We start from the raw sequence: 13,944 nt of genomic DNA on the forward strand, positions 1-13,944 counted from the left end.
GAGAGGACACAGGTGGATCCACGTGACTCTTGGGCAAGGCTGGTCAGTCGCAGGGGCTGGCTGTTGTCCCCCGAAGCCCGAGAAGGAGGGGAGTTCACTGGAGAGCAGCAGGGACCCCAGACGGAGGGGGCAGGCAGGCCACCCTGCTGGCTTCTCTCAGTCAGTTCAGAGCCCGTCCTGCTGGCGAGTGGCAGTTGGCTGACTCCACTCCACTGCGGTCCCCCCAGAAGCCCAGGTTTCAGCGGTGACAGCAGTTTCTCTTAAGTCTGTTCTTCATAAAAGCTCAGCTTGAACAGTGGAAATTCTGACTTGTGTCAGATCCCGAGAAGGCTTTCATAGTTTCGAGTAGCTCGGGGTTAGGTTTTAAAAGTTGAATTTCATCACATGTTTTAACTTGGGCAGGGACGGGGGGCGAGTGGAAGGGACAAGATATTTTTAGCCCAAAAAAGGCTTTTTTCCCCCCTTTCCCCTCTTCCTCTCTCGGCATTTCCCCCTCCCTCCCTGAACAGATGTTTCGTCTCAATCTTATGTGAACCTCAGAGTGGCCATCAATCAGCCTTCGCTCCGATGAGAATAAAAGGCCACAATGCTGTGTGTTGGGCAGGTTCCCCGTCCTTCCCCTCTGTTTTTAATCTCCTCCTTCCCCTCGGTCACACTTGGCCCTTGAATAAAATCTGCTTACAGTTCAATGCAGCTGGGAAGGCAGGATGGCGGACAGACAGACAGCCCGAGTAACCTTTCTGGTCTCAGAAGGACGTGGGCCCTCGCCGGTGGAGGCTGCCGGAAACGGCCTTAGAGAACCCTGCGTTGGATAAATCACCATTTTAGAGGTGGTTGTTTTTCCCGAAAAGCGGGGGCTCAAAGTGATGGATAGTCAATTCAGGATTCTTTTGGTTCTTTTGGATACTCTACCCAAATTCGCTTAAGCTTTGGCTCATGAGATTGAAAAATCCTAGGATAGATCTTGCCTAAAAAGGGCTGGCCGCATCCGCAAGCTCAAACCGCGTCGTCGTCATGCACGCACTCGTTCACTGCTTCTCTGTTCCTTCTCAGTTGTCTCTCCCTCTGCCCTCTGTTAGCTCCTCCTCCTAAGGTGGCAAAGGTGACGATGGCCCAGTTCTAGGCATGGCACATCCTAGGAGCTCAGTCATCGCCGGTGACAGGGAGCTCCCTACAATGTCTCCATACATTGTGCAAAAATTTGCGTCTCACTTAACTGGCCAGGTGGATCTAGGTTTCGTGGGAACCAAAGCTTATCCTGTTTGGTTGGGGGTGGGGGGCTTCTTTAAGAAAAAGAATACATGATTCTTTTAACGATGAACTATAATATATATATATCTGCCACGAAACCTAAATAAATACATCCTCAACTCAACCTCCCCTTAGCCGGAGTCCAGAAATGCCTGTGTTTACTCCAACACCACGTGACACAAGGGGACGTGTGGAACATCAGGATGGAAAGAGACAGTAGTCTTATCCGATTGAGGATAAAAGACCTGATTTAAAAACTGTCGTAAAAACGAACAACCATGTGAACACATGGCTAGGGCCCATTCCGACTTGGAAGGGCCCGTGCGTGAGGGACGCAGAAGCTTAGCTCATTCTCTTCACCACAAAGTCCCCTTAGGTGCTGACTTAGGAGCCACCACGGTGGCCGTCAGGATGAGGTCAGCTGGGTCGGGTTGGTACTGAAGCCGGAGGGCATTGGCCCCCCATAAACTGTGTGAGCTGAGAGGGGGTGAGGGGTGGCCCACCAGAGGCAGCCCAGATGCTATGAGCGGAAGGCAGAGAGGATGGTTCGGGACAGGCAGGAACAGGGCCCTCTGCTGTGGCTTCTCCATCTTCTGGGTTCGAATCCTGGCTCTGCCGCTTGCTCTCGTTCAGTTTTGATGATGACAACGTGCGACAGGCTCTGTCCTCTATGTTGGACCACGGTAGGAGGGTTCAGTCAACTGCATAACGGTGTCACATGGGCTCGCTGAGCCGGGAGAGCTAACCCAGCCCGGAGAGCACGCTTCTCAGAGCTGGGGAGGCTTATGCTGAAGACCTGAAGGGTGAGCGGGAGTTGGAGAGATGGAACAGTTGTTCTTGGCAGGGCTCACGGCGTGGGGAGAGCACGCCAGGGTCAAAAAATGAGAAGCAGTTCCGGTGGGGAGAGGGAGCCGAGAGGCGGCAGCACGCGGATCGTTTTCAGAAGGGAAATGGCTCGATCGAGTTTGCTTTTTAAGCTTAGTTTCCTTTCTGCCGAACGTAAACAGGAACACGCCTGCACGGTGTCATTAAGAGGATGCGTCGAAATAAGGTGTGCACCCACCCACTGCCCCAGCGTCCCCAGTCCAGCCCACCGCTAAGCGCAATGACAAACAGTTGTGTGCCTCTGGGACTCTCCCTCCCTACGGAGAGCCTCATGCAGATAACGCAAGAAACCATTTGGCCTGGAATGAACACATGATATCTTTCTCCTTTTACTGGTAGCAGATTTACCCGCCTAATTATATTTGGCATAGGCTAATATTAAAATTCATCTGTGTTCCCTCGAACAGCTGCTGTCGGGGGGCTGGGCCATCAGAAACACCCAGGCAGGCCACCCTGAGACGCAAATATTTGTGGCAGATAATCTGTACGTGGACGGTTAGGGACGGTGGAGACCCGAGGGCGGGTGTCCAAACGCCGGCACGGAAGCTCTGGCTGTGTTAAGTCTCGCGCTGTGTGACCTGAGCGCTCGCCAGGTAACTGGGCCGAGAGAGGTGTCCGCCACGCACCTGACATTAGTCACTTCTGCTCTTCGGTCGGGCCGATTTAGTCATAACCATGTTTCAAATTTGTCTCTCCGTCCAGAGTTTAATATCAACCAGGCCTTTCTGGATTGCGTTAAAAGAAGCAAGGATTTGCTGAGATCATTCGGGGTTTGGATTTTAGCCTAAGTGCGGGATTCGGGAACAGACCTACCCCTCTCAACCATCCCCTTTCCCACGCCAGCGCCCGGTCTCAAGCAAGCCAGAATTTATGCTGTTTGTCATGTAGCCTCCCTCGTGTTTACCTGTGGGATTGGCCGCAGTTCAGCACACCGTGGTGGATCGTCTGTGCATGTATGGTATGTGCCATACACTGGGGGCCACCCAGGGCCAGTTGCCAGCAGGACCCCAGCTCTCGAGAAATGCGTGTGCTGGCAGCGTGGAGGTGGCAGGCCCCTGCGAGGCCATCGGGAGATCCCAGATGGGACTGTACAGAGTCAAGGGCTAGATGGGATGGTTCAGACAGCACTCAGCTAGCAATGCACGTGCGCACATTAGAAGAAGGGGCCCCTCCTCAGGACACCTTGCTGCCATCTGTCCAAAAACGTCAGAAGCAGTCCGCAAGTCTGTGCTGCCCAGGGTGGGGACGACATCTCCCGGACCGGGCAGTGCGCAGCCTGCCTCGCGGGGCCAGTCTCCCAGCGACCCCGCAGGACTCTGACCTGGGGTGCTCATCCCGCTTCGGAGGGTGGCGTGCGGGCCGGCGGACCTGTCTTGTCTCTCGGCCCTGGGTGGTGCCAGCCGTCAGTGGCTCGTGCTGGGTGGGCTGTGCCATCCTGTTCCCTGGGTCACTGCTTTTGCCAGGGTAAACAGTATGGAGAAAGTGACTGTGGCTCCCCTAGTGTGCCGTCCCAGATGAGTCCGGGGTGCCTCCCCTTGGGCCCACGTGTGCGGTAGGGGTGGGGGATGGGTGTCTAGACCAGGATCAGAGTTGCTGCCAGTCAGGTGTGTCCTCACTCTCCCCAGTGCTCTGAAGCACCCTTGTTTCTCTCCCTCTTCCTCCCCTCCGCTCCTGTTTTTTAAATTGGGGGAGGGGAGAGGGAAGAGACTGCCTTTGATCTCAGTGGAGGAAAGAAGTCTGTTCTGTTCAGGCTTTTGGCTAACACAACAAACAGTGTTTAAAATTTAACTTTGCTTAATTAATTAGTAATTCTGTTTAATGCTGTCTGATCTTCCTCCAAAAGGTATTTTGAAGCTTGAGAAGGGAACATCAAAGGGACCCGGGTAAAGATGGTCAAGTAATGCATTTAATCTGGCAGTTGCTGGGGGGTGGAGCGATGCCAGGCTGGAGCCGATGCCGGGGAGAGCCCTCATCTGGTAAACACAGCCAGTGGGCTCCCTGTGGCCGAGTGTGAGCGGGGCAGGGAGCAGCTTCCAAAACGGGGGTGCTCCACGCACTGCCCCCAGACTGGTTTGGGCTGAGAACTGCTTTTAAGAAAGCGGAGTTGGCGTTTCCTTTCTCCCACGGCTACCGTGCACGGTTGGGCAGGTCGTGAACTGCACAGGGTTACCAGTCAAGCAGGTGAGCAGCAGGTGAGGTCCAGCCTGCACCTTGCCTGTCAGGGTGCCCTGGTGGCTAAGACAGCTGCACGGCTACAGCGCAGTTCACACGCTGTGCGGGGCAAGGCCAGGGGAGTCCACGTTTGAGGCTCTGCGGGCCGCACAGTGTCAGTTGTGATGAGTCAGCTCTGCTGTCGTAGAGCGGAGCAGCCTTACCCAATGCGTATGAGCGTGGCCCTGTCCCAATAAAACTTTATTTATAGAAACAGGCTCACGGGGCGTAGCATGCCAGCGCTGCCACGGTCACCCGCAGGTACTGCAGGGGCCAGTGAGAGGCTTCGCTTTCCTCCTGCTCTCTCTCTTCCTCTTCTCCTGCCTTTTCCCTCTGCTCACCTTTCCTCTTTCAGATGAGCGGTATTTCCTGTTGCGTGACTTACAATTGAAGAGTGATCAGAGTCCCCCTGAAATTATGCCCCCCAAAAGATCATCTCTGAGAAAAGAAATTGCTGGGCTGAACAGAAGTCAGAGACGGAGGGCTCAGAACCTGGTGCCGAAGCCCATCTCGACAACGGGATCATTCTCTTGTCTGAGGTCGGACCCCAGCCGCCTGTGGGGGTCCCACCCGCTGTGAGCCCGACAATGCATGGATGGAGGACAATTTGCGCTGCACAGGGACAGCTGGGGACAGGTGCCGGTCTGGTGTCGATTTTGGGGGGTTCATATGTGGTATAGAGTGGCCTCCCTGAGTCCCAGCTCCTGCCTCTGGCAGTTGGAGTCTGAGGCTTTCTAATTAGTTCTGACACCTCTTCAGGCCAGTGGGGATGGTGAGAGGGTGAAAGGCCACCTTTGGTGGGACGAGGGGGATGCTGGCTGTCTCGTTCCTGGCCCCCGCGGCCGCAGGGCAGGCTGGCTCCCAGTCCTACACCGGTCTGTGCCCAGCCCGATGCCGGAAGGGACCCCCAGCGGTGTGTGGTGGTGATCTCAGCTGGGATGGGATGAGGGGCCTGCTGGTGAAGGAAGGACAATCCAGGCCACCTCGGTCTTGGAGAAGACACATGAAGAGGGTGAGGGGTCGGGGGCATATTTTCTTCCTCCCTGGGAGAGGAGAAAGCGAAGGGGGCGGAGGAGGACGTGAGGGAGGACGGGCTGTCTGTGTGCAGGGGCTGGGGTGGGGGGCGTTGCTCCAGAGAAGGAGAGAGCTCGGACAGAGGTTTCTTTTCTTTGGGTTTTATCAAGTGGAACTTGAAAGGCAACATTGAACCTAAAGGTGGTTTTCTGATAACTTCCCTTTGAACTTGAAGTTTGGTTTCGATAAGCCCGGGCGGCTTACATCTCTAGCCAGGACCTCTGCGGAGGGAGGCAGCGGCTTTGAAGATGGAGCTGGCCTTTGTTTTTCTTTCTTCTTCTTCTTCTTCTTCTCTGCTCCCCCAGCCCCGCCCTCCGGGGTGGGGGGGGGATGAAGAGCGGATATTGCAGGTCGTGATAGCGCTAGGGTGTCTCCGGCGGGGCGGTTGTAGGGTGAGGAGAACATCTGGATCTGGGCTGTCAGCTGGGACCACGGCCCATCTACATCTTTTGCGGAGCCAGCATTTATTGAGCACTTACTGCATACAGGCCACTGTGCTCAGCAGGCACTTTTCACATTGCCCCTCCTCAGGAGCCCTGTGAGAGAGAGACCACTTTGTCCCCCGTTATAGATGAGGAGTCACGTGCCTTGCCCAAGGCTGCCCAGGGCAGTGGGAGACTCAGGATGTGCCCCCTTGATCAGGATGCTCCTGCTGAGCCCAGCTCCTGCTGGAGACGCTGGGGCTTCTGGAGCTCAGGGCTTCACTCTGTGCTGGGATCCAGCAGGAGCCGCCTCCCGACCCTCTCAGACAAGGCTCTGGGCCGTCTTGCCTTCTTTTTAATGGGGCGACAGTAGCGCCTGCTGCTTTGCGACCTGGTGGAGTGGCTGCGCATTGCACCCCGCCTGGTTCTAGGACGGTGACAGCTCTGGCCCAACAGTAGATTTGGGTTAGAAGAATCAGGTGGCCCAGGTTGTGTGCCTGCTGTCCTCGGGTCTCTGGCTAATCGCCACCTGACTTCGCTGGGCTCAGCGTGACACTGGAGTGGGACACCTCGTGGCCATGGAGGACTTGGTTTTATCCACTTTATCAAAAGTGGTCAGTGTCGGCGACCTGACCCGGACAAGCCCCTCTCCCACCTTGGGCAGAGGGAGAAGACCCTCCCTGGGCCAGCAGAGGCCGAAGGAAATGCCCAGGATTGACTGGTTTCTGAATGTCACGGCATGCGCGTGCGTTCACGTTGTTGCGCCGATGCGTGCGCGTGCGTTCACGTTGTTGCGCCGATGCGTGCGCGTGCGTTCACGCAGGTGCGCCGATGCGTGCGCGTGCGTTCACGTTGTTGCGCCGATGCGTGCGCGTGCGTTCACGTTGTTGCGCCGATGCGTGCGCGTGCGTTCACGCAGGTGCGCCGATGCGTGCGCGTGCGTTCACATTGTTGCGCCGATGCGTGCGCGTGCGTTCACGCAGGTGCGCCGATGTGTGCGCGTGCCCTTCACCAGCCCCGCTGAGCTCCAATTCTGTCACTCCTCCGGATCATCCACCAGCGAGTCATATCCTGGGCCCAGGCAGGTGGCGTCTTGGAGGAAACCAAAATGTCAGCATGAAAGGCAGAGAGGCTGTGGCCGCGATCTGGGAGCTTCCTCTCCGGGCTCCAGAAGTACCCCTCTGCCCCCTCCCACCTGCCCGTTGGCCGGACACTGCTATGGGTGGCCGCAGGCTCCTTATCTGGGCTGTGAAGTCTGGGCAGAGAATGGTGGCCTGAGACACCCACTGGGTCACCTGAGTGGCCGTTGTAGACGCACCCTGGGAGGGGGTCTCCGCTGAGGTGGCCCCGGACACAACCAGAGGCCAGAGAGCAAAGCGATTTTGACTCCAGCAAACGGGCAAGGCGGGAAGGGGCCCCCAGAACAGAGGCACGGAGACTGAGGAGGCCCCAAAACCCGGCCTCTCGCTTGCCTCCCCCTGCAGTGGCCCTGCCTCCCGAGAAGACCGACGGGCTGGCCAGCGGAGACGAGAAGAGGACGGAGAAGCCGAGCGAATCCTGCCCAGGCTCTCGGAAGCCGCTGAAATTCGAGGTGAGCGTCCTGGGCCGGGGAGACAGTTCTCTTCTCGGTGGTGCTTTTCAGGGCAGAAGCCTAGGCCCCCCCCATGGAGGCTCGGCACCCCTGTGGGGCCTGCAGAGGGATGGCCAGGCTAACGTCTTGCTTCCTTGAAAGCCCCCAAGAGTCCGTTTCTGGAAAGGGGCCGGCCGACTGCTTGGGACTCATCCAGGTCCATGGGGAGCCCTCACCTGAGAAGTGCAGGTGGTGAGGGGGAGACGCACACGGCAGAGGTGGGGATGGGGAGGTTACTCGCCAGGTGTTTCCGAGCTTGGAATCCCAGCTGTCTTTGGAGACGAGTGGGGGGAGGCAGGGAGAGCGAATCAGGTAAACGCTGTGTGGGCATGTGTGTGTGTGCCCACGTGTGCGTGTGTGTGGGCATGTGTGTGTGTGCCCACGTGTGCGTGTGTGTGGGCATGTATGCGTGTGCCCACGTGTGCGTGTGTGTGGGCATGTGTGTGCGTGCCCACGTGTGCATGTGTGTGTGGGCATGTATGCGTGTGCCCACGTGTGTGGGGGGGCATGTGTGTGCGGCCAGTGCTGTGCCCCCTGAACCCATGCCTCAGAGAGCAGAGAGGGCACTGGGCAGGGACCAGGCGGACACGTCACAACTGAGGAAAGGCTAACTCTGACCTCACTGTGGGCTGCCCAAGAACTGCTGGAGGGAACTGGCCTTGAGCCGCAGAAGCCAAGGGCAGAGACACTGTGCTCAGTCACTTTCCTGCCAGCATCCTGAGGCCAGGCAGCACCCCTCTCGGGGGGCCGAGCCGGTCCTCATGCCGTGCCAGCTGGACATTGCGGGACTAGTGGGCCGAGGCAGGGCATGGAACGGGGTGGTCTGGCAGCATCACTGCTTATCTTCATAGAATCTTGTGGATCTTGAAGGCTGTTTGTGGAATCTCTTTCCCAAAATGGCCATCCTTTTTAGAACACTCTGGGGTTCAGCTGACCCCCGCATACATCCCGCTGTATTAGTCACTACAGCAGAGACAACAGCAGCCACTACCATTAACTGGAGTTTTCTGTGTGCCAAGCAGTTGCCACATAATTTCTAGTTCTCCTAGAGCAAAGCCTGAGACGGGGCCTGGGGTGATGCCTAGGAGCAGGGATGGAGGGAAGCCAGTAAAGGGTTAACGGGCGGGTCACAGCCAGGGCAGGCGGGGTCCCTCCCAGAGGTGTACATGGTGCCCCCAGATTTGTCTCCTGGAGGGGCATAGAGGCTCACCACGGCTCGGGCCCCCCACCCTGGCATGCCGTCTGTCCCTGGGACACAAAAGCCAGGTGCTTGAGGTGGGAGGTGGGGAACTATCCCCACAGCTGCAGGAGAACACCCAGCAGACAAGGGGCAGGCCACTTACTGTTCCCCATGATTTCGTAAGGACGATACTGTCATTTTCCTTAATTGACACAAGGGGAAACTGAGGCACAGAGAAGGCATGCCCAGGGCGGTGGACATGCAGCTGTGGAGGGCTGGCCACACATGAGGTGGCACCTGAGGCTGACTGGAACTTTAGTTCTTTGTGGTCACCCTCTCCTGCCTTCCAGGTCAGGTGGCCACCCCAGGAGCCCCAACATTACTGTGCCTTGCATCCAGATACAAAGCCCCCTCTCAGACCTCTCTCCTGTGCTTTGGGGACCCAGAAACTGCCCAGCACCCCTGCAGGCACCTCCCGTGGGCCAAATGTCCCCTGCCTGGCCTGGCCTTTCTGGCGCGCCATGCCTTGGTCATTGCTCTGCCTTTGCACGGGGTCTGGAGAGGGCAGTGGGGAGGTGGCAGCCCCCTGACCAGGCCTCCGCATGTTCCCGTCACACCCGTGTGTCATCTGTCTGTGTCTAGGAACTACAGTGTGACGTGTCTGTGGAGGAGGACAGCCGGCAGGAGTGGACCTTCACCCTGTACGACTTTGACAATGGCAAGGTCACCCGCGAGGTGAGCACCTGCCTGGCCTCCTGCCACTGGCCGCGCCCTCGGGCTCAGGAACAGTCATCCTGTGCCTGGCCCCGGCTGCTCCTCCCCTCTCCTGGAGCAGGGTCTGCCCCTCGGGAGGGGGTGGGTGGGAACAAGGCTTTCTGGTGCTTCATAGAGAACTGGAGGGGTGTCCCAGAGCTGCCAAGCGAGTGGGGGGAGGTGACAGAGCAGGGGCAGTGGGGCTTCCCTGCACTCAGCCTGGGCACTGCTCCCCCGGGGAGGGCAGCAGGCAGGCAGACCCTCGGCCCCAGCAGAGCCCTGTCCTGCTTCCTGCCCTGCGTGGTCCGAGCTCTGGGATGGGCCTGGGGCTACCCAGGCCACTTCCCACCTCAGCCAGTGCGTCCAGGAGCTGGGCAGGTGGGCACACAAAAGCCTCCCCCCACTGCTACAGGAATGAGCTCGCCCCCACCTGAGGGCCCTGCAGGGGCTCTGCCCACGGCCTTGTCACCGCCCGTTCGTCACCCTTGCCCTCCGTATGCCTGTGTCTCCCCTCAGCCCTCCTCCCACATCCCTCTCCTCCCTTTCTCCGTGCCTGTGTCTGCACACTGAGCACCTACTGTGTGCATCTACAATGCTGAGCACCAACTGTGTGCATCTACAATGAGATGCGAGAGCACGGTAGAGAGCAGCGGTGGCACCTCCCAGACTCGTGGCTGCGACAGGCTGACGAGGGAGGCCGACCCCTGACAATTACAAGATAATCGGAAGGTGTGACGTGTTCAGTGAAGGAAATGGGCGGCAGTGTCCACGGACGCCTCGGGGCGTGGCCTGGTCTGGGTTACCGCGATGGCCGCTGCCTCCCTTTTGCCCTGGGCCTTGGTACCCTCTCTTCGGCCTCCTTGTTTCTTTCCTCCCCTCTTCCTCTCTGACATCCTGACAAAAGGCCACCTCTTCCTCCGGCTGTGGTTTAGGGGTTGTTAGAATTGGGTGGGGAGGAAACTATGAGTGACTTGTAGTCATTCAGGACTCTTTGGGGGTGTAAGTGACAGAATCCCCACACAAGCTGCCATCAGCCAAAAGGAGGAACATACTGGCTCATGAAGGGACATGCAGCCCGGGCTCTGACTCCCGGCGAGGCTGGATCCAGAGGCGCGGAGTCCGCAGGACTAGCTGTTCTCGGAGCTGTTTCCTCTGAGTGCCGTTATTACCAGGTGGGCTCTGCCCTTGTCAGCAGCAAGATGACCACGGACAGTTTAACCTCTGTCCCATCCTCTTAGCCACTCCCCCAGTTCAGAATGTCAACAGATGTTCCAGATCCGAATTTCACTGGCTCCCATTGAGTTGCATGCCTGGCCCCGACCCAGTCATGGTGGCCACGGGTACGAGATGCTTTCAGTGGCTAATTCTGGGTCCACGTGTTCATTCTGGAGCTGGGGGAGTTACTTGATACCTGAGTCGCATTGGCTGGACGTGAGGGAGGGGGAGTAGATTTTGTTCATAAGATGAACTTAAAGTACTGTTATTAGGGAAAGGCGGTGGGTTCTGAGCGGGCAAAGCCTCCAGAAGAGCCTGGGCTCTGGGAAATAGTGGTGACGCTTCCTGGTTTGGAACCCTGGGTAGGCAGAGGGTGGCTTAGGTGACACCCCAAGTCCCTTCCAGCTGCGATGCTTTGGGCGAGGGGTCACTGCTTTTTGGGAGCGAGGAGCCGCCATTACTCTCCATCTGGGCATGGCCGCTGTGGGGTAATTATCGTCACAGGGAAACGTGGCCGGGCTTGAAACCTGGGTCACCGAGCTGACCCGGGCTGGCCCTGCTATTAGTTAAGGCTGCGCAGGAGCTGGGCTGGGCTCTCTCTCCTGACACATGCAGCGGCCAGGACGACACAGCCCCTGGCAGCCACCTCGTCTTTCCTCTCTTGTCAGAAGCTGCAGAGCCATGAAAGGGTTTGCCCCCTGCCGTGGAGGCCTTGCGAAACCTGTGGGCAGACACTGCTTTCTGATTCTGCATCCTGCCCTCCTGTCCCCCTCGGTAGTGGGAGGGATAAGGAAGTGGAGGTTTGCAAGGGGAGTGTCCCAGGCCCGCCTCAGAGAACGCCTGCCCTGGGTCTGTCTGCCTCCTGCCCAGGAGTGAGGACATTGGCTTCCAGTCCAGGGGGAACCCAGCCCTGTGTTTCCCCTGGTCTATTTTTAGTCCCAGAGCCACTCCTCAGATCTGGCTGTAAATACCGCTCCCCCCACCCCACACTCTGGCCATGAGCATGCACGTTTCTGTGTACGAGGGCGGGTGGGCACCCAGCTCACTGCTACCGCCACCCAGAGCTGGCATCTGGGCCAACTTTCCAACTCCAAAGAAAGTACCCCTTTATCCTTCAGGCATTAATTTGCGCGGTAAACATTCATGGGCACCTGCTCCTTTGTGCCAGGCCCCATGCAGCCAACAGCGTGGATTTTCCAGCCGGGCAGGCTGAAACGCGCTTGCTCCTGGACCCTGAATCAGCTGTGACCCTCTGGGGTCACACACCGGGGCACCAGGCCTGGTGTACAATGCTTGCAGGATGATGTTGGTGGACCTGAGTTTCCTCATCTGTGAAATGGAGACAATGACACCTCCTTCATGGTCGTCTCAGATGGTGTGCGTCTTGGGGCGGTGGGGTGGGGTGGGGGTGCAAATGTGGCTGTGCAGAGAGGCTACAGAGACAGAGAAAGTAGAAGAGCTGGGGTCCCCGAGTGAGCCAGCACGTGGCTAGACCCTGGGTCTCACACCAGCTGCCCCCACAATCCCAAAGTATCCCCAAGATGTTCTGGCCCAGAGGCTTTTGTTTTAAATTAAATTAGCACAGGCAACAAAAGTAAAAATGGGTAAATGGGAGTACCTCAAAATTAAAAACTTCTGAGCCTCAAAGGACACAGTCAACAAAGCGAAAGGCCATCTGTGGAACGGGAGAAAATATTTGCAAATTGTAATATCCGATGAGAGTAATATCCAGAATAGTGTACATAGAGCACTCCTAAAACTCAACAACCAAAAATGAAATAATCCAATCAAAAATGGGCAAAGTACCTTAATAGACATTTCTCCAAAGAAGATAGACAGATGGCCACTAAGCACGTGAAAAGATGCACACTGTCACCGATCGAGGGAAACGCAAGTCGGCACCCGTCGAGGTCCCACTCGCAAAAACAAGCAGGAAACGACGAGTGTGGCTGACGAACCTTTGTGCCCTGTTGGTGGGAACGTAAAATGGTGCAGCTGCTGTGGAAGACAGTATGGCGGTTCCCCAGAACGTTATATACGTGGAATTTTTATATGGCTCAGCAATTCCACTCCTTGGTATAAATCCCCCAAAACTGAAAAAAGGCTCTTGAAGAGACACCTGTGCAGCATCATTCACAACAGCCAAAAAGAAGCAACCCATGTGTCCAACAGGCGATGAGTAAACAAAACACGACCCATCCATACAATGGACTGTTAGCCTTAAACAGGAAGGAAGTTCTGGCACATGCTACGGCGTGGATCAACCTTGAGGACATTATACTAAGTGACATAAGGCAGTCATGAAAAGATGAACACTGTGTGATTCCACTTATAGGAGGTCCCTAGAGTATCAAATTCACAGAGGCATGAAGCTGACTGGTGGGTGCCAAGGGCTGGGGGAGGGGAATGAGGAGTTAAAAAAAATTAACTAATTGCCAGTATTAACGGTTCTGAAGAGTTAACGGGAGACTGGATTTCTGGCTACTCGGAGGTGACCCTTAGCCTGGATCATCAGAGGGCAAGTGAGCGCCCCAGTTGGCCACACCACAGTCACCCAGGCATGTACCTGCCTGGCCATGGCAGTGCCTGGCGACTCGCTGCCTGAGGGCTTGTGGGTGGTGGGTAAAGGGAGGGCCGAGTGTGTCTGTGTTCAGGAAGAGATCTAGACAGGTAATTGACCATCTGTGCCCGTGACCTATAGAGAGCAAACACCTTTTTCAGAAGTTTCCAAGTTCGTGCCAAGCGGGAAGCCTCCCCTCAGATAAACAACCTCGGGGGTGCCCAGGGCAGAGGGAGAGCTAGTGAGGGGGCCTGGCCTACCCTCCATCTCCTTCAGTAGAGACACTGCCTGGATGAGGGGCAGCTGAGGCCCAGGGAGAAGATGAGATTTGGTCAAGTTCTCTCAGAATGGCTTGTCTATCTTTAGGGACACATTTGCTTTTCCATGTTCCATTCAGGGGGTGCTCATCAGACCTGAAGCAGATCGTAGGTGCCCCCCACCGGTACACCCTGTCCCACCTCCAAGTTCCCCCGTCGCTGTGGCAGGCAGCGGCCACCCCAGGAGCTTCCTCTGGCGCCTGGGAGCAGGCTCGGCCTTCGCGGCCCGGACCGGAAATCCGGGGCGCGAAGTCCCCCAGGGCCGCCCAGCCCGGGAGGGGTGCGAGTTTAACAAGCGGGTTCCGCATAGTCCCTCCGAGGGCCCCGGTGTGGCTGAGCGCAGGTGCCGGTGGCTGGGCCCTCACCCGCGGCCCCTCGAGCCCTGCCTGCCCCCTCACGCCTGCGTCCTGGGACCCCCTCCCAGTGGTCCTCTCACATCGCGTTTC

The 13,944-nt window shown here is 57.3% G+C and overlaps 1 protein-coding gene across 2 annotated transcripts in view; it reads left to right on the top strand.

The window, feature by feature from the left end:
* Positions 1 to 13,773, top strand: part of NKD1 (NKD inhibitor of Wnt signaling pathway 1) — a 71,672-nt gene extending 57,899 nt beyond the window's left edge. The window contains exons 5-6 of one of the 2 annotated variants that reach the window (XM_039880835.1): positions 7,328 to 7,434; positions 9,296 to 13,772. In XM_039880835.1, the coding sequence (XP_039736769.1) occupies positions 7,328 to 7,434; positions 9,296 to 9,976 (788 nt within the window). In that variant the 3' untranslated portion in view covers positions 9,977 to 13,772. Of the gene's footprint in view, positions 1 to 7,327; positions 7,435 to 9,295 lie in introns of both variants that reach the window. The other variant, XM_039880836.1, reaches the window with a different exon arrangement.
* Positions 13,774 to 13,944: the final 171 nt, after the last annotated feature.

This window comes from Pteropus medius, unplaced genomic scaffold (genome assembly GCF_902729225.1).
Source record: "Pteropus medius unplaced genomic scaffold, Ma_sr-lr_union100, whole genome shotgun sequence".
Classification (NCBI taxonomy): Eukaryota; Metazoa; Chordata; class Mammalia; order Chiroptera; family Pteropodidae; genus Pteropus; species Pteropus medius.